General features: G+C 37.8%; 2 protein-coding genes across 29 annotated transcripts in view; one reads left to right on the top strand and one right to left on the bottom strand.

The window, feature by feature from the left end:
• NFE2L3 (NFE2 like bZIP transcription factor 3) overlaps positions 1-6,448 on the top strand; it is a 23,654-nt gene extending 17,206 nt beyond the window's left edge. For both annotated transcript variants that reach the window (XM_080639344.1, XM_080639345.1), the window contains one exon: positions 115-6,448. In XM_080639344.1, the coding sequence (XP_080495470.1) occupies positions 115-1,329 (1,215 nt within the window). In that variant the 3' untranslated portion in view covers positions 1,330-6,448. The remainder of the gene's footprint in view (positions 1-114) is intronic.
• Positions 1-16,781, bottom strand: part of HNRNPA2B1 (heterogeneous nuclear ribonucleoprotein A2/B1) — a 25,088-nt gene that overhangs the window by 3,014 nt on the left and 5,293 nt on the right. For 12 of the 27 annotated variants that reach the window (XM_080639350.1, XM_080639348.1, XM_080639372.1 and 9 more), the window contains exons 2-12: positions 16,265-16,375; positions 15,174-15,320; positions 13,584-13,790; positions 13,171-13,294; positions 12,968-13,057; positions 12,371-12,433; positions 11,782-11,901; positions 11,393-11,515; positions 10,324-10,406; positions 8,876-9,006; positions 843-1,050 (exon numbers count right to left, since the gene is read on the bottom strand). In XM_080639350.1, the coding sequence (XP_080495476.1) occupies positions 10,345-10,406; positions 11,393-11,515; positions 11,782-11,901; positions 12,371-12,433; positions 12,968-13,057; positions 13,171-13,294; positions 13,584-13,790; positions 15,174-15,320; positions 16,265-16,375 (1,047 nt within the window). In that variant the 3' untranslated portion in view covers positions 843-1,050; positions 8,876-9,006; positions 10,324-10,344. Of the gene's footprint in view, positions 1-842; positions 1,051-1,163; positions 1,280-7,279; positions 9,007-9,246; positions 9,483-10,131; positions 10,170-10,323; positions 10,407-11,392; positions 11,516-11,781; positions 11,902-12,370; positions 12,434-12,967; positions 13,058-13,170; positions 13,295-13,579; positions 13,791-15,173; positions 15,321-16,264; positions 16,376-16,781 lie in introns of those variants that run through there. The other 15 variants (XM_080639346.1, XM_080639360.1, XM_080639362.1 and 12 more) reach the window with 11 other exon arrangements.

Genomic DNA, 16,781 nt, shown 5'->3' on the forward strand with positions numbered 1-16,781 from the left:
TAAGAGAGTCAAATAGTGGAATATTAAAAACCAAGTTGTTCAAGACTGTAGGTGCAGGGTGTAGAGGCATTCATTTTATAAAAGATTGTGGTTTTCCCCTCCATCATCTTTTAGGTGAGTTTACTGGAAGATATACAAGTTGCTACTTCTAACAGAGGTCGAGACCCATCATCCTCACACCACAATATAAATTTGACCCAGACACTTCACCACTGTTTCAATCCTCACGATGCCATGCTACTAAGAACAGACTACTCCACTCAAACAAGTTCAGAAACAAGACATTTACAAAGGCAAGAGTCTTTTTCTCAGTCAAGTTATAATATCACAAATCCAGAGTCACTTCATGGGTCAAATTTGACAGCGTTGCTTTCAGCTGCTGACATTAGAAACCTAATGGCCCATGATGGCAATTTTGATGAAATTAAACTCATGTCTTTGGCTTTGGAGAATGGCTTTAATACTATAGAAGTTTCTCAGCAACTTGAAGAACCTGGCTCAGATTTGGGACTGTATTTGAATCCAAGTCACAGCACCGTCTCTTACTCAGTCAGCAGTGAAGGTGCTGTTGAGTACAGTAATGGTGTGAAATCTGCTTCCTTGCTTGGGTTAGGGACTGTTGGAGGCCATTGCCAAGAACATGCTAATTATGGCCATGTGGAATATCCAGCTGATGCAGAGTGTTCTAGAGAAACCACACTTCAGCAGTTTCTTCATAACTACACTTATAATCAGCTGCCAAGTCAAGCAGCACCCGCTCCAGTGCATCATCAACAGATGTGGATGAAGAAACCCAATGAAGTAAAGGATAGGTGCTATAATTCTACTGATACAAAACTTACCAGTGATGAGTATCGTGCAAAAGCTCTGAGACTACCATTTTCAGTTGATGAAATTGTGAGCATGCCTGTAGACACTTTCAACGCCATGATCACAAAGAACCATCTGACAGATACTCAGGTATCACTTCTTCGTGACATCAGACGGAGAGGAAAGAACAAGGTCGCTGCCCAAAATTGTCGTAAACGCAAAATGAATGCAATTCTTCACCTGGAAGAAGATGTGTGTAATCTTCAAACACAAAAGGAGAGCCTTAAAAAGGAGCACTCTCAGTGTAGCAGATCAATCAGCCAGATGAAGCAGAAGTTAAACAACTTGTACCGTGACATCTTCAGTAAATTGAAGGATGACCAGGGTAGACCTTTTAACCCATGCCAATATGTCATTCATTGCAGTAGTGATGGCAGTGTTTTTGTAATACCCAAACAACTGGTTAAATCTGAGCAGAAACACGATAATGAAAAAGAGCAGAAACAAAAAGATGGCTAAAGATGACAGGTTTTATTTTTCCTGAAAGAGTGATAAGGATATTAGTGTGACGGCTGCAAGTCAGTGACTACAGCAGTACAAACAGAAAAAACTACATTTAAGGAGCAAGACAACGCTCAAGGGTCTGGCAACAGTGACCTGTTAGAATGTCTACCAGCTGATGCGTCTATATGAGGAAATCTGTTTAGTTTGAATTAAATTGAAGGAGCTAGGCCATCAGTGTAAATGTAGTTATACAGACCTATATAAAACTAGGAATATAGTTTCTGGGCAGAACATCAGTGGGGGAAAAAACCCAGCTTTAGTTCAAAGTTACACATGGAAGAAAAACATGATTTAGGGTAGTGTACTTGATTCTTCTTAGTTAATAGTTCAAAGTGACCTTACTTTATTATTCTTTGTTAGCACTGAAAGAAAAACTGTAGCTCAAGTTCATCTTAAAATTCACTGTGAACTTATGTATTCCTAAGAGATACTCTGTGCTTTGCACTTGTTCAGAACGGTTCTGCTTTCCTAGTTTTCCTTTGAGGAAAGAGGCCCAGGAGGCTGTTGTGTTTTTCCTCACTACTTTCACCACCATAGCTCCAGGCAAACACAATGTACCAATTAATTTTACAACTCACAAGGTCAATATGCAAAGATTCTGAAAATTATCTGATTCACTATTGCCTTACCTTCAGCCTCTGCAACTGAAACAATGTCTACCTTCTTCAGTGAAAATGAGTGATGGTGAATGAGTTCCTGTTCTGTTTCCTAGTCCATGATATATTTACTCACGTACTTTCCTACCCCTATTTGAATACCTCCCTCTAGGAGAAATACTGAAGTTTTTATTTTTAGCTTTTTAAAACTGGTATTTTTTAAGTATCTTTAATGTAATGGATTTTTTAGATTTTTATATATATATATATATATATATATATTTTTTAGTTTCCCCCTGAATCTTTAAAGTAAATTAAATTGAACCAAACAACTATTTTTCTGTACTTGTGATGAGGTTACACTCCAGTAGTGACTTTGAATGAACAGAAGAGCTTTTGGGTTTAATACTTATTTGCACTATGAAAAAGGCATTTTATTCACTCACAATTATTCAACAGCTTACCCTTTTCTATTTTACAACCTGAAAAGGGTCTACAAATATGGCCTAAAAGGCAAGTAATGAATGATAAAGAAGGAATGTTGAGGTATATTAGTAAGATTTTTTAATTACTAACAACTGGATAGCAACAAATACTTTTTGTATCTTCTTATAAACAAAACCCATAAACCTGGTATACTAGAAAAACCCTCATTGGTCATGCTATGATGACAACATAGCAACTTCATGGTCAAGTACAACAAAACACTGCACCAAACACAGAAAACCTACGCATACACACAAGCTTAAATGCCAAATTATACCTTTTAAAGAAATAAACTATGCCATTAGCATATCAATCATGTTGTTTGTTTACAGTAACCAGTAGCATCAAGTGGTACTTTCTAAAAAGGGAGCACTGCCTCCAGCGCAAAATGCACTATTGATCATCGATAATGAATCAGCCACTTTGTACATTTTGCTCTGCATTTTATATTAAAATATTTCTTTAGACAAATGTATCTGTTCTTTTATTTATCAGGTTTGCCACCACCACAAACTGATAGGGTAAATTCACAGCAGAAACTTTCATTAGTGAGACCCTGAAATTTTGTTACTGGTTAAAGCATTGGTGTGAAGCTTATCTATCCTAGCTGGTATCGACAAGGAATTTATCACACCACTAGTAGATGAACATCAACCAAAACATGTAACAGGTAGCAGATCTGTATGATGAATTGTGAACTTTTTTCTAGATCCAGAGGGTAAAACTATGTTTAAGGTCTTTAAGTCTAGTTCATGACCCATGTGCACAAAATCTGACAGATAACAGGTTGGGCCCATAACTAACAGAACCAGATGCCCAAGTATGTTCTGGTTTAGGACCTTGCAATACACAAGTTTCTAGAGTCCTATACGGGAAGGGATTAAAAAGAAAAGCCTACACCCAACTCGGTAACAGTTAAACGGTTGAACATTGGCACATGCTGAAAACAAGGAAGCACACTGCAACTCCTTCAAACCACAATCCTAACAAGCAACCAGCATGCTCCAGATGACTCATATAAAGACATGAATCCCATTGCCTCAACCCCATCCCATTACTTTCCATGGGCGATGTGCAGGTACCATGAACTGCCCTCAGCTCATTCCACTCTCATCACTGTTGAACCACTCAATTTAAAAAGTTTATGCATGAATCTCAACTTCTGAGAACTCAACTAGCCACTATACCCCTACAATATGTCTCAGGTGAGCTAATTTTGCAGACTGAGAGTTGCAACAGCACTGATGACACAGGCACTGAGCTGTAGGCCTAGATGCACCATCACATTTTCTCAAACCTTTGGCTACCTCCCTGGACACAAAACTGTAAGCAGAATTCAGAACAAGGTCATGCTTTTTCAATCAACAACTGCCATTGTTTCACCTAAAACCTGTTGATAATTTCTGGCTTTCCTTCCACTACAAAAGGCTCCTTTTTAATATACTTCATACAATGGCTTTATGCTGTATTTTCAACCTGTATACAAAAAGGAGACACTGCACGGGAGTCAAGAGAGCTATTCAAGCCAGCACTGTTAAAAAAAACTTAAAACTGAAATGGTTTTAAGAGATGGAATCCCCCCCACTGAAGTTTATCTGCACTAATTCAGTGTCAAGATCGTAACCTTCAAGAAACCAAAATCCCATGTCCAAACCAGGAACCATGTTGTATAAGACAGGATGTGGTATCACACCCTGGAACCAGTGTCTAGTGAAAAAGCTGTTAGGACCATATCCTACTTTACTAGATACTAACATGAAAAAAATACCCATCGCTCTGAAGCAGGAACAATGAAAACCTTTTTTTACAGAACTTGTTATACCACTATAAAACTGCAAAGCAGGGGATTGTAGATTTAGCTGTTAATACAGCAACAAAACCTGGAAATACCAATGTCGGTGTTCTCACTGTAGTATTGTTCCCATGGTAAAACTCTTAAATAGTACATAACACAAGAGGTGAACTGGTTGGTTGTGGAATAACGAAAAGACCTTATCCCCAAAGGTTAGAAAAAAGTCAGACTAAGTACAAACAACATGGGTAGTGGGAGAATCACAACACATGGATTACCTTCCCCAGTACTGCAACACACATCACAACAGAGCAGCATCAGCTGCTAGCTGCTTAGATCCATACCTTTTTACAGAAGCATTCATCAAAACTGAACACAGATCAACCACCCTTTATTAGAATCCAATACCCCAAGCACCACTTGTAACAACACATCAGGCAGAACACTCACATTCAGGCATATCACCAGTAAGCCCTCATGGAAGAGACATGCCATAACGTTAGAACATGCCACATACTTTGAATGACCACTAACAGCACTGCACTGAAGTGCAGCCTCAGCTTTGCATTTTGGTTTTATTCAACAGACTTGGCTTTTTACAGAAAACCACATTTTACAAGCTCACACTGTCCTGCTCAAGGCTTACAATCTAGCTTTCGTAACTGCAGTAACAAACTTTGAAGGGCAAAACAACTTCAAGATTAGTTTGCCTGTTTTCAGAGTTCAGTATTTGTCCCAAAATACACCAACTACATTTTTATCTTACGGGAGTTAAAAGCATGGTTCTAACAGGAGTGAGGTAGAGGCCTATAAATGAAGTGACACTCAGCACCAGATTCTAGTGAAAAAATATTTATTAAATAAACTAAATAGAGATGGAAATGCAGCCATCTTAGGTAACTCCAACAAATGCACCAAACATCAGTCTTCATTCAAGAATGCCCCCAAAAGGACCATGAAAAGATCAGAACAAGAGGAAGCTGGGGGATAGCGAGAAGAGATGGATTGGTGAGAACTTAGGGGGAACACTAGTTTTCTAGGATTTGTCCAGACACCTTGCTCATGCAATGCAGCAGCACCGGCCCACTGTTTGTAAACTACATGGTCCCGAAACCTAGTATGTTCGTAACATACTCCCCTCAGACAAGTCACACAGCCACTTAAACAGTTTACTTTTACTGCTGACAAACCATTCTTGGTTAACTGCCATTTACTCTTGACAACACAAACTTGTGCTCCCAAGCGAAGACAGTACTGTTAAAAAGGACAGTACTTCATCAACATTACTCAAGAAAACCCTTCCATGTTACACTCTCAGGCATTCCTGCCAGTATAAACGAGAACCTAGCATCTTCAGGAGGAAAAAAAAGTAACAGCACCTCTATGGGATGTCACCTCCACCACTATCACTTGAAAACGAACTGAAACGACGAAGGTACAAGGAATGTCCTGTTCCATCATGTCCTAAGCAAATCATCCCTTTCACAAATGTGCTCAAAGCTGCCAAAACTCAACTGACAGCTCCTTCAAAATTTGTATCTGTTTTTTCTTTCCCAGTCGTATTTGATAGCATTTCTCAGATAATGTGCACATTTATTATAAATAAAAAAAAAAAAAGTATGAAATCTTCTTCCCCACATGTGACAAAGTTCAGTTTCTGCTAATTTCACAATGGTCGATTCTTTGACGAAATTTTGCTAGTTCCCTAAACACTCTTCAGCACCTGAAGCAAACAGACCTGAATAAAATTTAACTTTCCTTGTAAGTAACAGAGAACACGAAGTCAAAGTAGCCAGAACCGTAGTACAGACCTCCGTATACCATCACTTTATAAATTCCAAGTCACACGCTTTAGCTTTTGGGATTTTTTCTTTCCTCATGCAGGTTACCAACAAGTTACGTTTTTTCACATCCTTCCCTCAGTTTACTGCAGAAAGTATTTGCCAGAGGTAAGCTGGGCCCAGTACCAACCTGATCTTTAGTTCTTAGTAAGCATATTGACCAGCAGTGTTACCCTTACTTTGAAAATTAACTCAATATGGGTGACAAAAGCCTATTTATTTTAAATTTAAAGACCAGTAATTGACCACACACAGTTGTTTTTATTAAGTTGCTAGCTTTCTCTATCAGGCTGACTCAAAATGGCGACTTCTCTCAGTGAACTAATCAGCAAACACTGTGTTTGTCACATACTTAAGAACATACCACGAAAGAAATGTCATGAAAGTGCAACAGTATAAGCTTTCAAAACTTGAGATACCCAGTAACCGAGTTTTCACATACTGCCGTCCCCTATATGCTTCCTTCCCCTGTCACCAGTAAGGTCACAATTAAAACACCCATCCTCATTATAGAAAAAGGAACATACTTAAAAGTAAATTCTACACCTTGCTGCAAAACTACTGAAAGAGTTTAATATCACAAACAGAAAGAAAAAAACATTATTCCCCTTTGAACCATTATTTTTTATTTTTTAACGCTGTATGAAGGTGGACCTGGCAACTGTAAAGAAAAACTTCCATCAGCTAAATCTAAATTACACGAAAGAACGCAAGTTCCTTATTATGTGGTCAACTCGTTCTGTTGGAAAGAAGAAAAGTAAAGCAGATTTTGTGCACCTTCACTTCCTGCTTCCGCTGCAGCCCACTGGTTACCTATGCAAATATTTCACAAAGTGCAATTTAAGGAACAGAAAAAAACCACATGTGAATCCTTAAAAGGTATTTTGAATTCTATAAAATAAGGTTAAAGATGTTATGATTCTGCTGAAGTTAACCACATAGATTTCAGGTTTACAATAAACCATGTATGTTAACAGGTTAAAATAGTACAGACTGAAGATGCCTTCCCTCAAATACATTCCCAACTGAAGCTTTCCCAAGCTCACACTTGGGAGTTTGGTTTGGTGAGTGTTTTTTGGGGGGATGTCTTTTTTTGTTGGTTTTTTTTTTTTGGGGGGGGGGAGGTTGAGAAGAGTAATTTTTCATTCGTGACCCCCCCCCCCCCCAAGATGCAGCTCTCAGTAATACAGTTTTTGTACAGCAGGAACTCTACATTCCATTCAACCTTCTGATACTAAAAGCTCTTTACAGGTGAAAAGGATAAGGCTATCATTGTCCTATCATATTTTGACAAACTGTCTTGTTAGTTCCATTAACATGAAAGAAGAAAGTACTTTTAGAAAGTGATATAAAACACAGCCAAAACGCTATTTTAAAGCAGTTGTGTCCATGAGCAAAAAGATCAGTGTTTTTAATTTGTAGCACTGTTTCTCTCAACAGAGAACAGATGGCTATGGTCAGAGATACAAGTTCTGTGAATACACTTGCCAAGCTGATTTTGTTTTAAATCCATCTCAAAATGGAATGTTACAAATCATGGAAGGGTCTAAAGGCTGCACATAAACATTATTTAATGTTAGACAAACACTAGGTATTATTAAGCATTACACTAGAACTATTTTGGTATAAAAAATACTTTATTTTAAAGCTATGAAAGTTATAAAAGTATGTTGTTAAACTTTCTACTCACAGAACGTTTGCTGTTTTAACATTAGTGATTTGTTTCTCCTACCAAATCTGAATTTTATTTGAAAGGTTTACAAGACATTATGACTGTAATTTAAAAAACCCAGCCATTACAGGGAGCTGTACTAATTGTGATCTTTTATCAGTACTCATTTAACCTCTAGATTTTTAATGAAGGCAGCAAAAACAACTATTTTCTGATGGTACAGAATTTCTTATTTCTTGAAGCGTTTCTGTGGTTGACCACTTCTTCATTAGTTACCTGCAGCATGGCACCTTCCTGCCAAAGAAAAAAAAAGTGTATCTGAAGATGTTTATCACATATGTCTAAACCAAATTACCAGTAGGGAAACTTCAGCCTTTTGTTTTTTAAAAGTATAAGCAGTTCACTGGTGTGTCTAACACAAAGGAACAGGACTTTTTTTATTAGCTTTGTCCACGTTCCTCAGTAGAAAGCCTTTTAAAGGCAATGGAACTTGGAAATTATGGCATTTTTTTGGTTGCCTTTTGGGGTGGGTTTTGTTGACTTTTATGTAAAACCCAAACATAGTCGAGTATGCCACCCTTACTCCGAGTAACTTGTTATTGGTGAATTTTCATTAATTTGAGGTGCAGACACTCAATGCAGTGAGATTAAGGCTGACTGAATTTGGCACTAAGGTTTATTAGCTGCAAGAACTATAAAAAATGGTGGAAACCTCAACATTCTAGCCAATTCCGAATTTACACAATTATACACTTATGAAATACCACCTGCGGTTTCATTTGAAGTTTTCACTTCCCCTCCTAAAGAACTGCTTATGCAGTTGTTAAAAGAATGGACGACACATTCCTTCACAGAGGCAGATGTATTCTGTGGTGCAATTTTTTTCCTTACACGTAAACAGTCTACAGTTACTTGGGAACCTTCAGGATGAAACGTGTTATACAAAATAGATTTCAGTAGACAAAGAGACATAACAACACAGTTAATTTTCAACAGCAGAACTACCATCACTGTATTACCTGGCAAGCACCATAATGCATAGACTCCCAAGAAAAAATAAAACGTTGCAGGATGCAAAAATAAAGTTGTACGATTTAATTAACTTGTGACCTACCATTTTAACTATCAACACCAGGGATGGAACCCTTGCAAAGCTTTACTAATGGACACTTGCAGGTCTCATTTGTTCAACTGTAGCAGTGTACAGTGGCAGCAGTCTATGCTTGTCCAGGGTTCATATCATAGCTAGATTCCAGTAGGAAAAAAATATGTTAAGTAGCTGAAATTAACAAAAATTTGTTTGTAAAAAATTTAATACAAGAAAACAGGATTCACAAATTTCTTTTCAATTGGTAATTGTTAACTCAATTCATTGCTATGTTAAACTATGTAACAATAATCACTATACTGAAAGAACATACTGTAATACAATATTAGTTTCTCAATTTGGGAACATTAAGAAAGGAAAAGTAAATAAGATCTTACCTAAAGAAGTTTAACTGAAGCTTAGAACTATTTTGCTCTACACCCTCAGCCTTCGTTGGCATCCTTATAAACTACTGTAGTTTAAAACTTTGCAGAAATACAGCACAGCTTTTTAAGACTGGCTGAACTTAGTGACGTTTTCAAGAGTTCTCTTGTACTAGACCTGTGTCCCTGGAAGAGTACCTCGCTGGGGATATTTCCTTTCCTTGCCATTGAAGAAGCAGCATCTAAAAGATCTAAAAAGGTGTTTCTCCTTGCAGAGATATCCCTTAAGTTATCTAGATACTTTAAACCTGATCATTTACAGACAACATACTTTTTTTCTGACCAACATTTAATTTTACATGTACAACAATAGCTTTATATTGTGGGACCTTATACTACCCACTCCTTGCCTTATTTTACAATATTTAAAAAAAAAATCTAAAATTACACAATATTTCCTTTAGAATTATTTTATTAAATCATAAATGTACAACAGCTTCTTAACTCTACACACGCACTTAAATTTTAAAAGGAAAACGTTATGTCTTATTACACCATGATCCTGGCTAATAGCTTTTCAAAACTTTGAGAAAAATCTTAAAAAAGGTTTCACATGTCACCTGAAACTTACAAATTTAACATTATCAAAGGAATGCTTCTACACTTACAAAGACCACTAGAAAGAAACAACAATTAAAAAGCTAAGAAACTGTCTCAAAGGCATTTTTACAATCCTTCCTCCACAGTAAGGTAATGTTATTAAATAATCCAAATCCATTCACAAAATGGCTCTCTGCATCTGCTCTGGTGTCTTCTGTCATACCACTGCATATTTATGCATGACTGAGATAAGTGTTTCCTTAACAATGTTATTTCGATAACCTGAAGCTGTTCTGTTACCTCTGGGCTCTCATCCTCTCCTATTTATACAGTGAAGCCTGTTTCAACAGAAGTAAAGAGTAAAAAAATAGGTTATGAAATTATTCATCTAACCATTTTTTAAAGGAAAGATAATATGATCCTAAAAAGCTTTTAACTCCTGTAGCTACTCTCAAGAATCACTGCAATTTTAACACTTAGAAACATACTTACCCATGGCATGCTTGCAGAAATTCAGTAACGGCTCCTCCCTCCATATCCACCACTTCCTCCACTGCCCCCGGGACCATAGTTTCCTGCAATTGCAGAAAAACAAGAAACAGGACAGTTACATCATTTACATTTAGGAATGCTTTCGCTTCTGCACGAAGATTAACATCACTTTATTTCCCAGAGACAGCATATACAACAACAGTTTCCAAGTTTTGCTGTCTTCCTCTAAATAGCCTCCAATACCTGCCACAAAAACTCTTGGAAGATTCAACAGCACCACATGTAATTTGGTGCAGTATACTGTGTTGAGACTGTGAGGGCTGACATTATTTGCATGCTAACACCCTGCAAAAATAGGCTTTGTGTTTCAGTTTCTGTTTCACAAGCTTTGTGCCATACTAAATAACATTTAGACACCAAAAGCAGAAGGTGTCAGAAGAAGTGATGCTGGCAGGGGGAGGAAAAATCCCAGAAAGTTTAGTAGACATTAACTAGGCTTCTTACAAGTATTATGAACTGATAGCAAAGAACATGAAACTTTGCTAAAATCTTTACAGACTGGAAACTGCAAAACATTTCACTGAATTCTGGAAAAAGCTATTACCTTGTCATTTATCTTTCAAAAAAATAGTCATAATAATTTTTCCCGACAAGCTTGTCACAGTGTCAAGAAACCATAGCCAACTTGCTACAATAAGTACTGCACTCCATCTCTTGTAGAAGTTATCCTATTTCTACGTACCAATCTTAAGAGTCCTAGAATGGTTTGGGTTGGAAGGGACCTTAAAGACCATCTAGTTCCAACCCCTGCCCACCATGGGCAGAGACACCTTCCACACTACATCAGGCTGCTCAATGCCCAGTCAACCTGCCCTTAAATACCTCCAGGGATGGGGCACCCACTTCTCTGGGTAACCTCTTACAGTGTCTCACCACCCTCACCGTAAAGAATTTCTTCCTTCTACCCTCTTCAAAACAGTTACCCCTTGAATCTTCCCTTCAACCTCCCCAAAAAGACCAAAAAACCCACCCACTCTGGTTCCAGGACAGGTTAGGACATATAAAATACCTCCACCATATGGTCCCCCCATGTTCCTGCTTCCACCAAAATTTCCACTTTTCATTGGACCATAGTTTGAAGGTTGTTGGTTGTAGTTTCCAAAATCATTATAGTTTCCACTTCCATAATTGCCTGCGTTATCAAGACAGAAGTGTAGAAAAATCTAAGTAAGCTAAACCACATATGGCACTCAAAGTTATCTCATCATTAGCATTTTAAATTAAAGAACAAAATCACACATGTCACTAGTATATATGCAATGACCTGCTTTTTCACAACTTCATACTATTCAGAAAACAAATTTCCTGAAACATTTACTCCCCCTACTCACCCACCACCCACCTCAAATGAATTGCACTAATTTACAACTGAGATGTTAGGTCATTTCAAGCCAATACCTCCTCCATAGTTGTCATAACCACCTCCATAGCCCCCACCCTGGTTGCCATATCCAGGTCCTCCTCCACCGTATCCTCCTCTTCCTCCTCCATAACCAGGACTGCCACCAAAGTTGCCACCTATGACAATATAATCCTTTAAAATAAACTTTTCAGTATAGAAGGGCACCAAATTATACAGAATCAAGAGGATATTTTTGTTTAGACATCTACAGGGGAAGAAAGAGTAGGAATTCTATAAACAAATTCCTACAAACACTATTTTTAAAGGCATATACCAAATCTTACCCTAATTGAATTGCAACCAAAACCCACCGGTCAAGATTGTCTAAAAGCTTCAATTAAAAGGCTTAATTAAAAGCCTGACTTTTCCCAGGAAATTTAAGAAACACTACTGTTCTAAACAAAAGGGTACAGTTGTCCAAGAAATAACCATACAATTTGCCATATAAAAGCTTACCATGAGCCAACAGCTGAGTGTGCTTACTGAAAGCCAACAAAATGGCCTTGTCAATTAATACACAATTTATACAAATGTTATGTAAAAATATTTCCGATACGAAAACAACCACCACCACCGTAAACTAACCTCCAGGTCCTCCACCATATCCATTATATCCATCACCAAATCCACGGCCACTTCCATATCCATCTGTTGGGAAAAAAACCCGGGAAGTATTTAAATTCAACTGTAGCAAACTAACTAAATTCTCAAACCCCTATGACCTTAAGGACAAAACCTCAGAGATTATCAAGCATACATACACACACGTGAATTTAGAAGAACGGATGTTAAATAACACACCCAATTGCTGCTTTACACCTTCCATTCTCTTGCATTCATAAGGTACCTAAGTTTTAATTTTGGACATGGCCCTTCCGCTGTAAAGGTAAGGCAAGTGCTGCATAGAATTGCAGCAATGAAATCTCAGAATTCCATGCGGAATTACTATGTTTAATTTTGTCTTCTAATAAAATCTTAAAAAAAGAAGAAAAAAAAATAAAATTTACTTAATATCCACGTAATCAATCTACATACTCCAGAAGAGGTCTGTTAAGTCATTTTTCTCAAAACTTCTCCAACTGCTACAGCTACATTTAAACTAAACCACAGTAGCTTAGAAAATTACCCAGAACTGAGAAGACAGTATAAATAAGGAAAAAAAAAAAAGTGCTACAAACATGCCTGTCTTACCGGCTCCCCCTCTGAAATTGCTGCCAGGCCCTGGACCAAAGTTTCCACCACCTCCACGTGCATCACTAAAACCGAAGTTCCCTGTAAGTTTTAAGATTTGTAAGCAGTGAGATCATGGAAAGTAAACACAAATACCACAAACAAAAAGTGAACACAAACACAACCACAAACCATTAACCATTACTTGTACAAACCTCCTCTCCCACTCCTAGAATTTTGAACTTCCTGCATTTCCTGTCTAGAGAGAGCTTTCCTTACTTCTGCATTATGGCCATTGATGGTGTGATACTTCTGCACTGTAAGCACATCAAATAGATACTATCAGCATTTAAGTACCAATGCAGCAACAAACAAGAATATCAGGCTCCCAAAAGTTAAGCTATTTCCAAATTAATCCATACATATTCCAGGTAATTAAAAACAAAAGCCCCCAAACCAACAAAGGAAAAAAACACCACAAAAAAAAACCAAAAAAAGGCAAACAAAACCCCATACCACTTTTTAAGCAAAGAAGCCAGTACTTACTAATTAAAGTTTAGCTTAAACCATTGCCATGACTGCAAGGATTAATACTATCGAATGAGTGAAATGAAGCTTACTTACACACAATTTTATCAACCGGATCATGGTCATCAAACGTAACAAATCCAAACCCTCTCTTTTTACCAGACTGTCTGTCAGTAATGATTTCAATAGTGTCAATTTTTCCGTATTCCTCGAAGTAGTCACGAAGGTGGTGCTCTTCAGTGTCCTCTTTAATACCACCAACGAACAGTTTTTTCACAGTAACATGAGCACCAGGTTTTCCAGATTCCTGTTAGAAAAACAATTTCATAAATCACTATTTTGCCAGGATTCCAGGAATGGAATACTGATAAACTAAGATTCCCCCCTCCAGCACTGAGGTAGCCCCTTACAGTGTGTATCCCTGCAACCCTGCTTGGGAAGCCTTCTGAGAAGGAAGTAACATGGGGAGATTTTGAGGTTTTTCCTCCCACACCTTTATGTCAAAGCCTTAAAAGCACTGGGAAGTGCTGTAAAATACATGAAAATCAGTAAAAAGCCTTTAAACATATAAAGATGTGTCAGCTTCCTCCACTCTTCACCCAACAGCAGTGAAACCCACATTTCACTGGTATTCACAGCAAAGGTCCCTCAACCTCGGTGAACCCACAGCTGTGCATTTTAACCCTTATTCAAAATATGAAGCAATTCCTCACACTCACAGACTACTTTTACCATTTGAGCATGATATCCAAGCTGCTGCACTAGTTGTCTTGTTCCTACAGCTTAGCAATAGCTTTGTGTGTATGAACAGTACGCATGTATACTGCTTTAACTGCCCTCTTCCAAACGCTAACCAACCCTGCATTCTGCAGGGAACAGAAAGAAAACTAGTAAAGCTAAACCACTGGCTACCCGTGGTTGTTATTTCCACTTCCCTTGACCTCTTGGACAGCTTATTCAATTCCAGTTCATCAGTCTAAATGTATTAAACACCTGGGTCCAACCCTGAATTGGTCGACACTCTCAGAGCTCCCACAACATGGTAAGCAGAAGTAATCTAGAATCTACACTTTCTCAAGTACCTCTGTGCCACAGTAACCTGGCGGAGAAGTTTGCAGGTTCACTGCACTCCTATGCACACACCTAATTTGTACCCTGAAGTTTTAAAAATCAATATGCCTGTGGCTAAAACTGGGATAGTCCTAAGGCGATTTTGTACACCACCACTGAAGAAAGAAGTTCCCTAATACATGCTCTACTTTTAGCTACTTTGGGTTACATACCTTTTAGAAATACCCAAAATATTGGAAGAGTCAGAAGTGACTGATGGAAGTTTATTAATTTGAGGTTTAGTAACACTAACCATTTCAGAGAACAATTAGTTTGGAATTTGCATAACCACAGGCATTCAACATTTTTTCACTAACAATCCTTTGAGACCCCAGTTGCATCCCTTGCATACACAATTCTACAACCAGATTAACTTAGTAATTCATTGTAATAATAAACATTTATGTAATAGTGTCATTTAACAGACCAAAAATGTGAGAACTGGTGCCTCAACTATGTCTTTTAACTAGAGAATTTAAACCCAGGCAATTTCAAACAAGAACAAAGCGTAACTGTCCCACTGAAACAGATATTCCTTTTTCAAAGCATGAAAACTATCTGCTTTCAAAGTCACACTTACCTCTCTAGCCACAGCTCTCTTAGGCTCAACCACCCTTCCATCAATTGTGTGAGGTCTTGCAGCCATGGCTGCATCAACTTCAGCCATGGAGGAGAATGTTACAAAACCAAACCCCCTTGATCTTTTGCTTGCAGGATCCCTCATTACCTAAAACCAATCAACACATTTGTCCTGGGTTCAATGTTAAGCTTAAAGACTAACGATATTTAGAGAAAACACGTAAACTTAATTTATGTTAACTTAATGTTCCTCTAATTGATTTCAAAACAATTATAATAAAGCAGCAGGCTATGCTCAAAGCACATGCTGAACGTACATGCTGAACGTACATGAATGGCACTGCTTGGCATCACTGAAATTCAAACCACTACTGTCCTCCGTGACTACCTGTATCTCCGAAATGCTCCTCTATCAAGTCACATTCATTTATATTTGTTTTCTCAAAAAAAACCAAACACAATTTCTTTAAGATTTCTGAAGACTGCAGACTTTATGATGTATTTACTGTCCCCAAAACAAATACAGTAGAGGAACTTCTGCAAGAGTCACAGTCTCTAGAGGTATTTAAAAGACAAATAGATGTGGTCCTTTGGGACATGGTTTAAGGGTGGACTTGGCAGTGATAGGTTAACAGCTGGACTAAGGATCTTAAGGGGGTTTTTTCCAACCTAAATGATTCTATGAAAACATCATACATAAAGACACCCTTTTCCAGCTCTGCTGAGGCTGTTTACAGTATCAGCTTTATGCCAAAGGTTACCAATCACACAGATGTAATAGTTCTGTGTAAGCACTTCCTAATGCACTTCAACCAATGACACCCAAGTTAATGTTAAACTGCTGAAGTCAGTGGTTAGAGACAATCTGAGAGATTTAACAGGAAACAGATTGTGAAATTTCCCTGGAGTTCGCAAAGGAAAGTCTGAGCACAGCTTCAACAGACTGGATTCTTTACAATCAATCTACTGTACACGTTAAGAAATTTCATTTCCATATTTTCATTAAGCTACCCAGGAAAAAAAATCCCTACTTTTACAATTTCTAAACATTCTCTATCAGCTTTATGCACTAGTATGCACTAGTTTGCTTACCACACAGTCTGTAAGCTTTCCCCATTGCTCGTAGTAACTCCTCAAGCTTTCCTCTGTTGTTTCAAAGCTTAAGCCGCCAATGAACAGTTTACGGAACTGCTCCTTTTCCCTCTACAGAAAAGAAGATTACATTAATGTAATTATCAACACGCCCTCTGCACCAGCATAATTAAGACACTAAGATACATCGTGTCAAAAACCCTCATCACGCCATTTTTCAAAACCAGGCATGGTTCTTTAAGTGTTCTACCATTATCCAAGAAATTAAGCAATTATTCAATAATATGGGTCCACTTTTAACAGATTTTAGTAACGTATTCTTTCCATCTCTCCCTTGAAATATCAGAACAAGGAGACATAATTGAAGACTTCCAGAATATTCCTATCAAAGATCTTTAGGAGATGCTTTTTAAAGGAAAGAAAAACGAAATCAAAAGTTCTCATTACAGATAACACGAAGTCATTCATACTGTCCAATTCTATTCCAGATGGTATCTATAAAAACCCCCAACATTCT

Source organism: Psittacula echo (genome assembly GCF_963264785.1).
Source record: "Psittacula echo genome assembly, chromosome: 2".
In the NCBI taxonomy this organism is placed as follows: domain Eukaryota; kingdom Metazoa; phylum Chordata; class Aves; order Psittaciformes; family Psittacidae; genus Psittacula; species Psittacula echo.